This window comes from Calonectris borealis, chromosome 2, assembly GCF_964195595.1.
Source record: "Calonectris borealis chromosome 2, bCalBor7.hap1.2, whole genome shotgun sequence".
NCBI classification, from domain to species: domain Eukaryota; kingdom Metazoa; phylum Chordata; class Aves; order Procellariiformes; family Procellariidae; genus Calonectris; species Calonectris borealis.
The window spans coordinates 156,193,803-156,210,930 of NC_134313.1; the positions used below are offsets into that span (position 1 = coordinate 156,193,803).

A 17,128-nucleotide genomic window follows, 5' to 3' on the forward strand; every position below is an offset into this window, starting at 1 on the left:
TTTGCATTATAGTATGAGGTTTTTTTATTCTTGCAGCTTCCTTTTCTTACTTGAACTTCTGAAGAACCAAAAAGGATGGAAAACCCATCATTTCAATAAAAGATTTCCGGTACTTTTTGAAAAACCTAACAGTAACAGTCTTCACACATCTGTCAAGCAAACTATATAAGAAAACCTAAAACCTCTGTATTGACTCCCACTTTTGGATACGTGCAGAAAACACAGAATGCTGATATGCCGACGTGCAGTGCACACTGAGCTGCTTTCATAGCTATTTGTACTTACACGGTCTTTGTCATCGGCTACATCACAAAGAATGTCATCGAGATCTAAGATCCCACCATCCCCATGCTCCAGCCGATGTACTTGTATCCAGTAGTTTGGATCCTGCATAAAAGAAGAAGAAAATAATATCAGATATCGCATACCATCAGAAAAAGGTTATTCCGCCACATAGCCAATATTGCAGTCCTACAAATGCTCGACATTACAACATCCATTTAGGTCATATTCCTGTAAATAAATGTAAATTGAGATGTAAAGCCAAAGTTCTTTTTTTACGTTGCCCTAGATTAGATACATACTCTTGCCACTTTTATCAGCTCTGCATGAGTCACAGTCCCATCACTAACACACAGGGGAACAGCATTCCCAGTGTTATGAATATATGCACTACATAAAAGGAAAATACATCGTCCTCAAAATAAAGTATCTCAGAGAGTGGTCAACAGGCACAAAACGTTACAGGACAGCTGTAAAGTGTGGCGTTTTTTACAGGACAGCTATAAAGGGTACAAACCAATATTTAAATGATATCAAAGGGCTTTCTACTTGTGCTTTGGTAGAATTGGTAGATGGGATATCTAAATCTTACACAAAGAATACTTTCCACATTTTCATTAAAAAAAGATACATATACACACACATACATACACACACATGTATATGTGTATATATGTGTCTACCATTTTGTGTGTATAAATGTATCTACCAGTAACTGGGAAGACTGGCTTTATAGTCTTCGTTATTACTTTTGATACAAAAGGAAACCATTACTGACAGAGTAAGGTTGTGTCCACAAAGTGTCTTCTACATATCGCTATATGACCTGAGTGCTGTTTAGTACTCAACGTGCTATTCTTAAAAAGTTTGTTTTCTATCAGGGGAAAGTTGTACTATAAACACACAACCTGAACATGATACATAATCTTTTCTTGCTTCTCAGATACTCCCCCATAACAGTGCCAATGCCCCGGGCTGTTGTTAAGTGTCTAGCAGTCAGAGAGCTTCCCTGCTTTTCACTGAGCAGGCACGACTGCAGAAAGTGACTAATTTGAGGCCCTCCGAACTTGCAACATCTTGCAAAGTGCCTGACTTCCTAAACATAGCAATTAGCATCCAAGTCTTTTCAGGTATCAGTGTCTAGAAATAAAATAAAATAAATACAATTAAAAAAAAAAAAGACCCCAAAACCAAACCAAACAAACTCAAAAAAAGCAAAAAAACCTCCACCCTTAAAGAACTTGAAAATCATTTGATTTCAAAAAGGATGGAACAGTTCAAGAAATGGGACCACCAGAATTCCTCTAAATCCATATCTGTTTTTAAATCTTGACAGGACATGCTGGAAGAAATCTTGGAAAGCACACTGCATGAAAGAACATCAAGGGATATTTGTTTTGTTTTCAATATCCTAGAACTCTTTTTATTTGCATAGGTCAAAGATTTTGGAGAAATTTGATAACCATGAAACTAACTTCATTGTTTGTATAAGTACATCCATCTTAAATACTGCTGTAAATCATCATCATCAGATGATCAGATTTCAGAATTACGTTTTACAGTCATTAGGCTAGTCATTTCAGAAATTAAATTACAGATTTTTTCTCTAATTTCTCTAAGTATTAAATACCATTACCTTACATTTCTTTTAAGCAAGTATTTATTACACAATTAACTGATTTTCCTAATACGTGGCTTTTCCCCAAACTGCACTTACTGTTGTAGCACATTATAGGAGGTAATTCAGCATTCATTGTTTTTAAGTAACAATTCAGGAGTAATTAAAAAAAGTACTACGTTATTCACATTGTCATGCATACAGAGGTGCACACATAGCTACATATTACAGAAATTTACTCTGTAAAAAGGTACCTAATGCAAATACTAGGATAAACTTTTTGTTACGTTTGAATACTCCCCTAACACTTATAGACAGGGCTGGAAAAAGCCGCCTGTGTAAACTAGAAATCCTTCAAAGTTCCTTAATGAGCAAGTTCTAAAGGGAAGTCCAGTGAAGAGGTGCCTTTGTAAACTCTGCTCTCAAACTAAAAGGAAAGATTACAAAAATTTCCTCTGCCTCTCGTGTGTACACCAGAGACTGAAACACAGTTGGGAAAACCCAGGCTTTGAAGACATAACCAAACTGACGAGCCAGGAAGCATCCTGCACTCCTAAAGGACTTGATTCAGGTTTCCTCTGCTAATTACTCCATCTCAAAACCAAGTCAGAATTGATCCATAAGCCAGGCTTCACTGCAAAATCAGAAATGGAAAAACTAGTTCAGGCTTTAAGAGAGTCTGATCCCTCATATGTCACACACTTCCCCATTTTTGTTTGCATCACTTAATCTTCTTACTGAAGATGGAAACATTAAAAACAGATAATTGCAATACTGGCTCAGTGACTTGACTACATCCATCAAAACAAACAGCACCAAAACTGAAACTACAACTTCAATATTCCTGTATCCTTATTTTTTTTCCTTCCTACCACAAGTTTTTCCCACCTCCAAGGCAAATGTAAGAAAACACACACGATTACAGAATCAATAGTAGAAACGCCCACTTCTAAAGCACTACTGTGCTCTTTCAGTGTGTACAATCTACATTAAAAATAGCTTTGATATATAAGCTGCATCACTTTTGCTAATTAGTTCCTTTAAAAGTTTCTCAATATTGCATAAGAAGTTTTAGATAGACTTCGTTTTTCCTCCATCACCTATTTGTTGTGCCATAGCCTGAACTGCTCTGGTCGCTTTTCCTGTCAGACAAGGTCCTGATACAAAACAATACGTTAGCAAGACCAGACAAGAAATATATAAAACTAGTTTGGCAAGAATTTACTCTGGCAGGATTTGGTAAGTAAATATGAAATAACAGTGAAACTTTTCATTAAAGCCCTCTCCAAACTTCACAGAGCAGTCCTTCTCTTGAGGCCCTCTTACTCTATTAAAGGTTTCACATAAATCAAAGATTTGGTGGGGGAAGCTTGGGAGGAAAGAGAGGTCTAACTGGGAGGGGAGTATTCACATTTTGTAGAGATTAGTTACACCATACTAAAAAAAAAAAAAAACAAACAACTCCACAACAACAGCGGGGGAGGGGAGAGGACACCAACAAAAAAAACAAACCCAAAAACATTGAAGCTAGTGATTTTACTGAGTTAAGAAAATCCACAACGATTTATGGTTCCAAATTTTAACAAATAATTCTATGTACTAACTAACCAAACGACACGGAAACACTCAAACTGCATAAATGTTCACATTTAAATTCCTATTCTGTGTTCTGTCTACGATGAACATATGTTGTATAAGAGTCAGCTAAATACAAAAGAAACTGGACCAAACTTAACACTGATTTGAATTCAAGTACTACTATGTCAACGTTACAAGGGTATCTACATTCACAGCTTGGTCAAGTTGTATTTTTCCATCGCAGCCAGTAAACAGATATTCATAATTCCCTATGCAATAGCAGTAATACAGTCTTCAAGCATCTTCTGAAGCAGTGAAAAATACTGTTTTGGCTTAGACCAGTTACTGAGTCATAAAGTGGAAATCAGCAATTACCAGAGTTTACTGGAGTCTACACAACTTCATCTGTGGGGTAAACTGGTCCAATCACTCCTTCAGGACATCCAGAACACCTTCAGGGTCATCCTTTCCTGGTGGCAGCGCAGAGCTCTCAAGTGAGATCTCACAAATTAGGAACTTGCTCCAGAACTAACCCAGAGAGAGATGGCCTGCTCAGGGCACGTGCAACGGGGTGAAAAGGAAAATGTCTTCTAGTTACAAAACAAGAAAAGTGCGAAGTATTCTGAGTCTACAAAAGTCAGCTTCTGTAAAGATGAAAAAAAATACTAAACAAAATCTTTAAAATTACTTTTCAAAAAAGCTTTTCAAGAAACCTGCTTCAGAGTTGTTCTGGTTTAAGAAAACATAGAATCGTAGAATGGTTTGGGTTGGAAGGGACCTTTAAGATCATCTAGTACCAACCCCCCTGCCATAGGCAGGGACACCTTCCATTAGCCCAGGCTGCTCAAAGCCCCTGGCCTTGAACACTTCCAGGGACGGGGCATCCACAACTTCTCTGGACAACCTGTTCCAGTGTCTCACCACCCTCATAATGAAGAATTTCTTCCTTACATCTAATCTAAATCTACCCCCTTTCAGTTTAAAGCCATTACCCCTTGTCCTATCACTACATGCGCTTGTAAAAAGTCCCTCTCCAGCTTTCTTGTAGGCTCCCTTCAGGCACTAGAAGGCTGCTATTAGGTCTCCCCGGAGCCTTCTCTTCTCCAGGCTGAACAACCCCAACTCTCTCAGCCTGCCTTCATAGGAGAGGTGCTCCAGCCCTCTGATCATCTTCTTGGCCCTCCTCTGGACTCGCTCCAACAGGTTGGGGCCCCCAGAGCTGGACGCAGTACTCCAGGTGGGGTCTCACCAGAGCAGAGTAGAGGGGGACAATCACCTCCCTTGATCTGCTGGCCACGCTTCTTTTGATGCGGCCCAGGATACGGTTGGCTTTCTGGGCTGGAAGCACACATTGCCGGGTCATGTTGAGCTTCTCATCAAGCAACACCCCCAAGTCCTTCTCCTTAGGGCTGCTCTCAATCCATTCTCTGCCCAGCCTGTATTTGTGCTTGGGATCGCCCCGACCCATGTGCAGGACCTTGCACTTGGCCTTGTTGAACTTCATGAGTTCCAGACATCCCAGAGTCGGATGCTTTGCTATTGTTTCAAAATTTGAATTTGTATATTACAATTAAATTTTCACATTTTGTCAACAAAACAAAGCCACATTTATATCCTTTCACTGTTATGACTTTGTAAAAGGATACTGTATTCTCCAAATCTGCAATGCATTTTGAGATATAAAAACACACTTTGATAGAAAACTCATTAGCTACACTGCTCCACCAATGTGTAAATTAGCAATGTGCAATTATTTTGTAAAAGCTGTAGAGATGCCTTTGTCACCAGTTCATGCAGAAGAACTAGCAAGTTCACTTCATTGAATACAAGGATAGAAGTAATGCTAAACCTGATTTATAATATCTTCATTTAAATATTGCATCACTCAGCTCAAGTCTAAGCAAGCCAGATCTCCTGTTTCCTGTGTACACCCATTTAACTATTCTACTTGACTATGATTATAAAGGTACTTATAATTTAAACTCATGAGCACTACATTTTCTGCTCCAAAGTCCTCTATAATGGAAGATAAATATTTGCTAAGTGAACACCAGTACTGAGAGTAGAAGCAAGAGCACATTACAAAGGCAGTAAGAATGCAGCCATTCATATTCTATTTATTCCATACAACATGAATTCTAAAAAGCACAAAGGAAAAACTGAGAAAACCATTCCTTTAAGTAATATCATTCAATATTCTGTAGCTAACAATTTTATGTTCCCACATAATGGAAACAAGGACCATATGTGGAAAACAATATCTAGAAACAGGAATGGAAACTGCAATGTGTTCTTATTAAATGGTATAGGAAGATTTCTTATTCCTTTAGTTCCAAATAGGTGTTTTGGTTTTTGTAAATGTATCCTTTCCAAAAAAAGTATAGCAGTGTTTAACATAAAAAGTTAGAATAAATAAAATTATTCTTTGAAATATTTTCTCCATGTTGTACAAGAAGAGAACACCACAAGCTTCTTAGTCAGAAGTAGCGATCTATTTAAGACAAAGCAGAAAATCAGGCTCCTAAAAAGCCTGCCTTACAATGCTTACTGTTTACAAATTATCCCACTGCTGTGATTCAATCTCACCTGCCCACCAGCAGGATGTCCCGAAGCATCAAAAAGACTATTTTATCTGCATGGCTACGATTAGGTAGCTGGGGCTGGGATGTGGGGGGGTGATTTCTTGTGTCTGGTTTGAAGCCCACCCAGAGAGCACTGCTGGGGGAGGACAGCAAGCGCTCCCGAGAGGTTTTTGTACTTCTTACCTTGGACTGTAACAAGTCAGGTTTCCCAACTGCAGCTTTCAGCGGGGTGCAGACCAACTGTAGTTGCACTACAATTTGTTACACATCTTGAAATCAAGCAAATCAGATTCTTCTCCCCACACAGACCTATATTTTCTAATCTGTTCAGGCCAAAATAGGAAGAGTATTTCTCACCACAGAGCAGTATCTGGGGAAACAGATTGGTTTTGCCAAGCTGAGCTCACCAAGGCTCTCTGTGCCTATCGGAGATCATCTTTCTAAAATTGAAATTATTTAAATTTAGATATCATTTATAGCTTTTTGCTTTAAGATCTTTTTCAGTACATAGATCCTTAAATGATTTTTAAAAAACACTGTCAACTGGACAGTCGTGCAGAGGTATTTCAGTGTAACTCTCAAAGGAAAATGGACTCGCCACCAGGACAAATGAAAGCACAGAAGCAGATCCAAGTGTGTCAATATAACTTCTCATTTATAAATGAGGAGATAAAGGGAAAGTAAGTACATATTTTTAGTTTCTGCTTAAAACCATCTGAAATTTAAGATTACATGGCCATGTGTGCGGCTATCGTCACTGTTTTGAGTATTTTGACAACAGATAAAGCCTTTGTGGCAAAAGAGTACACACAGATCGAAACCAACTAAATCATCAGGCTGGGGTGTGCACCGGACTTGTCTGTTCAGCAGCATATGGCACTTGGGCGTGTTAACACAGGCTGAAAGGAAAATAATGGATAATAAAAAACTAACATATCTGAAAATTTGCCAGTGAATCCATTCATTTCCCTGTCTAGCTCTGTGCTGCAGGAGGAACCGTCAAAACAAGCAGTCAGGTGCCAAAGGGAAGCCACGAACGCTCGCAATGTCAGCTAGATTCCAGTTACGTTCCACAGCCCGACAAGCCGGCAAGAGCAAGTCCCGGGGTTTGAATTGCATCTCCCTCCCATCGCCTGTCTCCTCGAATTTCAGGCACAAAGACCTGCTGTGTAACACACGGCAGCAGCAAGGGGTGGGGAAAAAACAGCTTCAAAGACCATTGCACTCTCTTACATACATTGATACTGCCCCATGGACAGCTGGCAATAATGGTACAACGTTAAGGACGTTCACCACCTCTGCAAGGGCACAAGCTGGCAAAATACTTAACATTAATGGAAGTAGCCCAGGAGACCTAAGAAAGCAACTGATACCTGTAACAACTCTTCAGTTACCAGGTGATGAGTTGAAAGGACAGTTACCCGTCCCATTTCTGACCACACTCCATCTGCAATCGCTCCCCTCATACCAATTTTAGAGCACGTTTACCTTGCCATGTGCCCCATGAAGTCAAGAAAAACAGGGCTACAGAGGACTACAGAAAATAGCTGAAAGCTGTACAGTAGAAAATAAGCCCCGTGCGCCTTTCATCTTCTTGTTTCTTAACCTGTAAAACTGCTTTTTGGACTGGGGATATATCATGCTGAAGTTAATTTCTTGGTATTTTGTATTACCAAGAAAGAGATACACAGGAAGGTTACAAATCATGCCTTTAGAAGAGGGTTTGGTCAGGGATTCAATTTTTTCAAACAAGCAAGTGTACATACAATGTCTTCAACCAAGGTGTATATACTGATCCCAAATACGAATCAGTTATGGAAAAGAGAAAAACATGCAAGTCCGATCACTGAAGCATCTTGTTCCACTTTCACACTCACCAATGCTTTCCCAGCCACACTAAAAGGGCTTTAACTTACCAGAAATCCAGACAAAATCTGAACATCTGGCCAATATCACTCTGCCTGAGACACTAAAACGTTGGAAAGGGTGTTTACAAAGTAAAAAAAAAGTCATGTTAGGTTTTGCATGCATCCTGCATGTGCACTTTCAACAATAACAGTGATTTACTTAAAAATTGATCACATTACACTATCAGTTTCAGTCCTCAGCATAGAAGTCTGATAGCCAAAAAAATGAGCCAATTAGTCATCCACTTTAGCAATTAAATGTCTCCTAAAATCCACTAAATTGAAATAATATGGTCAGTAAACCACTGGAACACTACTACATATCAAGGTGTGCTGCATTACCACTGGAGTACAAAAAAAGCATCAAGGAACTACTGGATCTTGCTTTAAACAGCAAAAGGTTGGTATTAGAAATGGTAAATTTACTTGGCTGTTAGCCACTACCCAGTTTGCATAAACTTTCAAATATATATATGAATTTCTTGCTCTTCTGGAAAGAAATGGTGGTTTCCTAAATCCGTAAGGAAAGTAGTCTGAGATGTACTCTAGAGCTACCCTTCCTGTTTTCCTACCCTACCATTTTCTAGACAAAATACTGTGTCTTAGGATATGCAAGTTCTTCCCATTAATGAGTTACCTCCGTGCATCATGGAAGTCTTGATTTATTTTTTTTTTTTTAACTCATCCACTTTACCTAGAAGCAATCTATACCAATCTATACCAATCCACACGAAATCATATCACTAATTAATTTAAATCAACTTTCCTACGTGCTGCATATTTCCGATACCTATTAAATAGCACATCATCTCCATATACCCCAATAACCTAACATCATGGAATAATTCAGGTTGCAAGGGACCTCAGGACATCCCAGAAACGGACGTGGACCAACGCATGCTGAGCAGAGGGAGATGATCCCTTCCTCTGTCTCCTGGCCGTGCCCTGCTGACCCAGTGCCAGGGTGCAGGGCTGGCTCCTGCCCACTCGCTGCCCCCAGCCCTAGGGCAGCTCCAGCCCCAGCCTTTGTCACTGCACGAGGCTCCTCCTTCCCCAGTGCAGGACTGGGCATAGAATCATAGAATCATTTAGGTTGGAAAAGACCCTTAAGATCATCAAGTCCGACCGTTAACATAGCACTGCCAAGTCCACCACTAAACCATGTCCCTAAGTGCTACATCTACACATCTTTTAAATACCTCCAGGGATGGTGACTCAACCACTTCCCCGGGCAGCCTGTTCCAAGGCCTGATAACCCTTTCAGTGAAGAAATTTTTCCTAATATCCAATCTAAACCTCCCCTGGAGCAACGTGAGGCCATTTCCTCTCGTCCTGTAGAAGAGACCAACCCCCACCTCGCTACAACCTCCTTTCAGGTGGTTGTAGAGCACTGTGAGGTCTCCCCTCAGCCTCCTCTGCTCCAGTCCCAGTTCCCTCAGCCGCTCCTCACAAGACTTGTGCTCCAGGCCCTTCACCAGCTTCGTTGCCCTTCTCTGGACACGCTCCAGCACCTCCACGTCCTTCTTGTAGTGAGGGGCCCAAAACTGAACACAGGATTCGAGGTGCGGCCTCACCAGTGCCGAGTACAGGGGCACGATCACCTCCCTGCTCCTGCTGGCCACACTATTTCTGATACAGGCCAGGATGCCGTTGGCCTTCTTGGCCACCTGGGCACACTGCCGGCTCATGTTCAGCCGCTGTCAATCAGCACCCGCAGGTCCTGGGGTCCTGGCTGCATTTCACATGGCTCCTGGCGGCCTATTCTAAAAATATTGTACTGAAAACATTGCTCATTGTCAAAACCAATGACTTCAGTGACATATTTTCACAGCACACAGTCCTCTAACCACTAGGAGGTGCCACCACCAAAGGGCAGGTCCAGGCTCCTGAGCACCCCGCCAACGCCTGGACTCTGCTATTAGCGTCAAGTCAGGCAAACACAAAAAAAGTAAAAGTTATTTTGTGCTGCCAGTAGAATGCACATGGCAACCAACTTTGCAAATTAATAAACAAAGAATAAAGCTCTACATTTGTCTATGAAAGATTAACACATTTTCACCATGACTACTGATTGTTTATGCTGTGCACAATTATGTTCTGTTTGCTAGGGAGAGGAAAATCAAATATTTGAAAAAAATATATTGATTGGAGTGATGCTGTACCTCTAAACTCCCTCACGTCCATGCTGTGAGCACTGAATAACACTGTCCTGCCCAAACTGCAAAATAAAACTTTTCCGTGGAATTTATTCCTCTGTAGCAAAATCCTAGACATCTACCCAAGCACTGCCACAAACTCCAGGTGTGCTAAATCCACAAGTAAGATAAGAAAAATGTGCCCTTTTTAGATTATTTTGCTATAACACAGAGCTTACTCCATAATCTGCTTTAAATACAATAAACAATGCAACAAAATAGTTTATCGATTACAATTTGTAATTATTAGTATTAACCCCAGATGACAGATATGAATTACAGTAATCAAGTCCAGAGCTCATGAATATGCAGTGAATGCGCTGGGTGTAATGGTGCACAATCTTCTATCCAGGGACATCAGAATTAGGGCAACGATGCTGAAGAAATGAACGTCGTCTTTGGATTGCAGCTCAACAATTCAACCATGAGTGAATTCGACGAAAGACAGAATTGCTTTCTGTTTCTTCCAAGAGCTTATCTCTTAACTCCACCCATCATTATAGCATTGCTTAGATTTAGGCGTTTACCATGCTTTTTCAGCCACTACAATAGCTCTTCAAATTCAGTACTAGATTTAGAATAATGGATTTTACTGGAATAACCATCCACATGTGTATGTCTGTATATACAGACATCTATATTGTAGACTGACATGTATGATTGATCTATTTTGATTAAACACAAAAAATTGCAAGTCTGGCAAAATGTTTCAAAGGAAGATACAGGAGGGTGGAAATACAGTTGTCTACCCTAGTGACACCCAACATGAGATAAAGAGCCTAATTTATTTCAGAAATGTACTGGAAATAAGATTTCCATTTGGGGGCCATTAATATCAAGCGCCGTGAAAGATGGAAACAACCAGTTTTGATACATGCGCCCAGGTGGGCATAGTCAATTAATCTGGTAGTATGTGAACTCTAAACAATGATTAATATACAGAGAGAGTTACAAAACATTATTATATACAGTGCCCCACATTTCCGACACCCTGTAAAGTATGAAGTTCATGAAAAATATGAAATGGCCCACTCTGTTCTGATGACTGTATTATTCCTCTGGGAGCTTCAAATTCAAGGCTTGGTGAGTAGGACTTTGCAATATAAACAGCTTTGCTGAACCACGTGGAAGGAATGCACAAGTTATGTGAATCACAGGAAAGTTTATCTCTATTTAGGTTGGCTATGATATCTTACGTTTCTGATAGGATTTAGAGTTTTAGCATCCCAGACGCCTTGCTCTCCCCTGCCACCCAGTCAACCGTGCACAGGGGCACCCACGAGCTCTCCCTGCCCCCGTGCAGTTGCTGCAAGCGGGGTGCATGTGGGAACAGATCGCCCACGCTCCCTGCACCGCAGCACCGCAGCACACAACAGCAGCAGGTTGCTTGGGCACCACCTGCTGCCTGCACAGTAATTCCCTGTCCGGTTCAGAGGAGAAGCAAAGTGTCACCTACGTCTGTTGGATCAAGCCAGCACATAGAACAAATAAAGAGTGACAAACTAACATATGCTGAAAAAAACCTACAGATCAACACTGGGTCCTAGGACCCAGAATAGATATGCGGAGGATTTCTACTGATTTGTGTTGCAGGGAAATCCTGCTAATAGTGGGGGACTGAAAGATTCAGAAGTTTCCACTGTGCCCTATAAAAGTGCTCCCAAGACTATAACTGTATTTCCTTCCTTTGTTCTCTACACCTACGTGTACATTATAGCTCATACAGAAAGCTTTCTACGTTGGCTAAGTATGCTGACGTGAGGCCGGAGGACCCCGCACACCACCGCTCTGCCGCCCCACCCGTAAGGATCAGACACCCGTGGAACAGTATCTCTGTTTAACATACACCTGTGCACACACACGCACGTGCCTCCGGGTCAAACCCACCAAGGAAAATTGGTTTCCAGTTAGCATCTGCAAAAGCAATGTGGAAATAATCATAGTAGCATGTTAATTTATCTGTTGAATACTTTTCAAGATATTTTAACCAAAACAGGCCTTCTTTTCATCTCTGGGGAACAATTTTTAGGAACAATATTTAGCTATTACTTTTCCAAACTGTCCAATCTTTTTGAAGCAGTGTAATTTCAATACCTTCTTGTGGTACTGATTTAAGTGTGTAGTCACTCATTTCTAAACATGCCCAGCATTTGTCTGAAACGTTGAGAACAATCACCATATAAATTCAACTACTATAATCATGATTATTTTATAAGGTTAAATAAAACAGATCTGTCAGTCTCTTTGAATTGAGGGTTCTGATTGCTGCTAATCCAGAGCAGGAACTGCAATGCAGCGCTCCACATCAGGGTGAAGGAGGGAAAATACTTCAAAACCAAACTCTTGAAAATAGTAATCTCAAGGATTATTTGGTTTGTTTTCAAATGTATTCATAACTTCTAAAGATAAAGACTTTTTTAAAAAATTGACCCTAAGGTAAGCTTAGGTTTACCATGGCTGTACTCCTCCTGTCTGACCGTGCTGCAGGGTATTACCATGTTTAAGATGAAATGCAATTAGCACCATAGCAGGCTGGAGACCTCACCAGGAAAAAAAAGACAGAACTAATGCTGAGTGCTACCAACTCTGCGTTTTACTTCTCCTGCTATTTCAATTTGCATCCATGTTTTGTTCAGAGGTCATCAGTTACGGTTCCTCCTCACAAATCCGCAATCCTCTTTTTCAAATCAATAACTAAGCTCATGTCTGGTCTAAGCTTGAGGCTAGTCCCAGTTTAACCAGAAGAAACCAGAATCCCACTCCCACCCTCTGAGTAGTGAAGCGAGTTCATAAGACGAAAACCCTAACTCCTCTCCTTGCCCTGAACCCTCACATTACCAGTGACTCTCCTCACTTTCAAACTCCTCCCTCAATCTCAGTTACAGTTCCAGAATGCCATTTACACCAAAATCGCCTGGCCCCCGCAGCTGCCGGGTGCACCACAACCTTGCTTCTTCCTCCAGCTTCTCAAAATCCACCCTTCTCCTCCATCATCCACATCTATTTATGGCTCACCATCACTTCCATACCTGGCCAGGAGCAGAAATAGAGAGCACTTCCAAGATATTACAGCAAACACAGACAACTATTGGAAAAAATTTATTTAAAAGAGTGCCCCTTCCATTTACTACACCGGTATTCCTTCCAACTTGACATTGCAATACCCTCACAGACCTAGCTGCATTAGTGGCCATCAACATAAACAAAGCTTGTCATGTTAAGCCCCGAAAATGAATCCACTAATGCAGGACGACAGGGGTTAGTATTAAAAATCTCCTTTCACTTCCTTAGTTATCTTCTCCCTTGTCACCTCCAGCGATAGGGAGCAGCTAACAGCAGCACACTGAACTCTAACCCATTACGCATCTTTCAAAATTGCTTAAATCTCTAACAGCATGTCTGCACTCGTCAAAATTAAAGCAGAAGACTCGATTAAGAGAGAAGCAAAACCAGCTAGTCTTCTTGACCAGAAAAGAAAGCAATGAAAAATAACCATTAAAACCAGTGAAGCAATGCCAAGCCCTATTTCGAACAAAAGGTAAACCTTTAAGTCTTCTCAACTGAGCTGTGAGTATATCATATAGGAAACTGTAAAAAGTGCTTAATTTTTCCAGCTCAGGGCACCGCAATTTGTATCTCTAGAAGTTTTGATTAATACAAGAATGATGCGACACTTTGGTATTCTCAGTCATAACTTATAATGTGGTCTAAATCAGAAACTCCCATCTTTGTAACAAAGTCAACCTTGGGAGAAGATACAGATAAATGACTGCAATTGCATGCAGAGTAACTATGTTAGAAATATACTCAAATGCACCATAATATTCCACCTAGAATTATACCTTCAAGCCCTGTAAAACCCAAATAATTACCTTTCTTCACTTCTGCTAGACAAATTAGAGAATATCCTCTACTTGGTCAAACCTGAGTTTGAAATCTCCAGTTTCTGTTTCTTTATGTGCTTTGAGAAACTGACTTTATTGAAAATGTGTTCAATATAACAGTATATATATATAAACATACACATATATATATACAGAATCTGAGAATACTTCATAACTAATGGCAAAAATAGGATAGGATTGATTAAAATCACATAGGATTGATTAAAAACAAAAATAATTCAAACCCCCCCCTATTATTCATTTACATGCATATGTTCACAGAAAAGTAGTATTTCTTTAAGTACTGCAACTTCATTCTCTGTAACTAACTCCTTTAAAACAAATACAGTATATTTGAGATTTAGATCAAGCAGCAAACCCTGCCTAATGAGCTACAGAAAAAAAACAGGTTCTTAGAAACTATACAAATCTTTTTTCAGAAAACCTGTTTATATTATTCACCTGGGATATCTCCAATTGGTGCCACACCAAAACACAGATATAAGAAGGTGCTAGGATTTCTTGCTAAGTGTGAATGATCAGTGCATAACCAATGCTGTCATTACATACATTAAGGTAGTGTCTTGGGCTCCACTAAAGAGAAAAAACTGCTTACTGTACATATGTATGTTTACACAATTTAAAAAATTAAGTGAAAGAAAATCATTTTCAAGAGCCTGAACATGCATTTTCATTTTCCAGGTACGGGGCCTTGCTTTCTAGCGGAGAATTCTTTTAACTCAGCAGAAAGTCTTACAGCTGCTTTTACATGCTTCTTCTACAGGCAAGCCCTGCGTGCCCCAGTGCACGCGGGACAAGCCAACTACGCGCACAAGTCAGTTATACACAACACTTACATCGTCACCGGGGGACTGAGCTGCTCCATGGCTGTAGGAGACAGGCTGCTGCGAGAATTCCCAGGGAAGATCCTAGCCTATATATAGCGAGCTGTTCAGATATGGAGAGGTCATGAACTTTCTTACTTCGGGAAGACACAGAGCAAGCTCTACCGGCTGCAAGCTACAGATAAAGCTGGCCGGGGGCCTCTGCTGCCTTCCAAGTAGGCAGCGTTTCCAATTCACAGCCCCAAACCCCTTCAAAATAAAAGGGAGAGGGGGAGGAAATCAAAGTTTTCTGGATTTTTATGCACCACTGCTGAACAAAAGGGAGAGGCAAGAAACCTATTCATTTAGTCCTCAATTTAAAAACCAGACTGTTTATATGAGTAGTTGTGGGGGGGGACACAAACACACGGTAATGCAGGAGGAGGGATTACACTCTCCCGGCTGTCGTCAATCAGACGCTGACTCACAGCAACATCCTCGGCCAGGCCAAATTTCTGTTCCAAGTTCACATGCATGGATTTCATCAGGAGGTTTGCACTGAACAGTAGAATTTAGCCCTAATAACATTTTATTTTGCTGGATGACTCGTACCTCTTCTACCCTTCCTATTTTCTAAAAGGCTGATTTCATTTCACTCTGTTCTTTTACATAGCATGCAGGTTGTTACACTAGGAATGCAGTTCCCTTCCTTCCTAGAAAGACAAAGTACAACACAAAAATTAGCAATGAAGTAAAATTTTGCCATTTGAAAAAAGAGAAATATTTTAGACAGCTTAGAGATACTAGGAATCCTCACCCTCAGGAGAAAGTTTTCTTAAATGCAAGTTTCTTGAAAACCAAACTTGAAGTAAAAATGTCAGTTTTGGCAAAGCTTTCATTTGATACGAAGATTTTCTGGAAGAGGCACCACTGTCAGTGATTAAGACATCCGACGTCGGGGTTGACAGAGATGCAGGTTTGTGGCGTGCGCGCACTGCAGAGTACGGCCTTGCTGCTGGACCTCCCACCTCCCGGCTGAGCGTCCTGCCCCATGGAGACCCCCTCGCTGGAACAGCCCTCTCATGCATTTTAGGAAACAGTTTTTACATTCCATTGAAATGCTGTAAAAAACCTAAAACCTTACTTATTTTCACACAACAGAAAATTTGTTCCCTAGCTAGTTCTATTATTTAAAACCATGGTTGTTTCAAAACTTACCTAGCTTTAGCAAAAAAAAAAAAGAATTATTTTAAACTGCCTTGGACTCAAAACTTTTAAGACCCCTCAAGCTCATACAAAACATTCTTTTCAGACTGAGTATCTACATCAGATGAGATCAAAAGTAATACTGTGACAGTCAAACATTCTCCTAAATTATAAAGGCCGGGGGGGGGGTGGGGGGGTGGAATACACATTCTCTTGAACTCTCGAATTTTTCATGCTTTCTATGAGAAGTACAATCTCATCGCGCAATACAATAGAACATATTCAAGCTGTTCTCTGCGCTGGTGTGTAAAGTAAAAGTAAAAGCAGACGTGTTTATGCTGTTAATTCAGAACATGGCATATTTTGTAAAATGAAACAAATCAATTAGAATTTAACAGACTGATGTTTTAAAGTGATAATTTATATCCTCATATACAGTAAATCTAATAAAAATTTTTATACTTTGAATTTTAAATCAGTCTTACCTGGATGGCTGACTTAAAGACATTTCAAAGAAATTTAAAAAGAAAAGACATCCTTGAAATTTTTAGTAGTCCACTACATGGCCTTTGATATGCTACACACCTCTTTCAAGGTTCACAGGAAAAAGGGCACGTCTTTAAAATAGCTACTCTTCCAAACATCAAACAAACAAACAAACAAAATTGTGCTTAAGCTTTCATACTCACATGCGCTCAAATGTTACACTGAAACAATTAAGATTAATATACCAATGACAGACATCAGAAATAGTCCCATAAGTAATTATGTCTGCATATATGACTCTGTATAGAGATATTCAGGATGCAAAATTTGGACCTCGGTCACAACTGAAGAGATGCCTGTATTTTGATTCACAACACCATCGTGATCGAAAAGGATTAAAAAAAACACAATTACTTTTGCTTTAGGATTTTCACACCTCAAAATCCAAAGACATTTAGATGCAAAGCTTTACTTTGAGCTCACCTTTTTTGTGTGCATCAAAAACAGGCGAGGCTATGGGTAATTATTGAAAATGCTTAACTGAAACAGAATTAAGGCGGGGTGCA

General features: G+C 40.2%; 1 protein-coding gene across 8 annotated transcripts in view; it reads right to left on the reverse strand.

The window, feature by feature from the left end:
• Positions 1-17,128, reverse strand: part of PARD3 (par-3 family cell polarity regulator) — a 470,848-nt gene that overhangs the window by 418,471 nt on the left and 35,249 nt on the right. For all 8 annotated transcript variants that reach the window (XM_075144058.1, XM_075144059.1, XM_075144057.1 and 5 more), the window contains exon 2: positions 286-387. In XM_075144058.1, the coding sequence (XP_075000159.1) occupies positions 286-387 (102 nt within the window). The remainder of the gene's footprint in view (positions 1-285; positions 388-17,128) is intronic.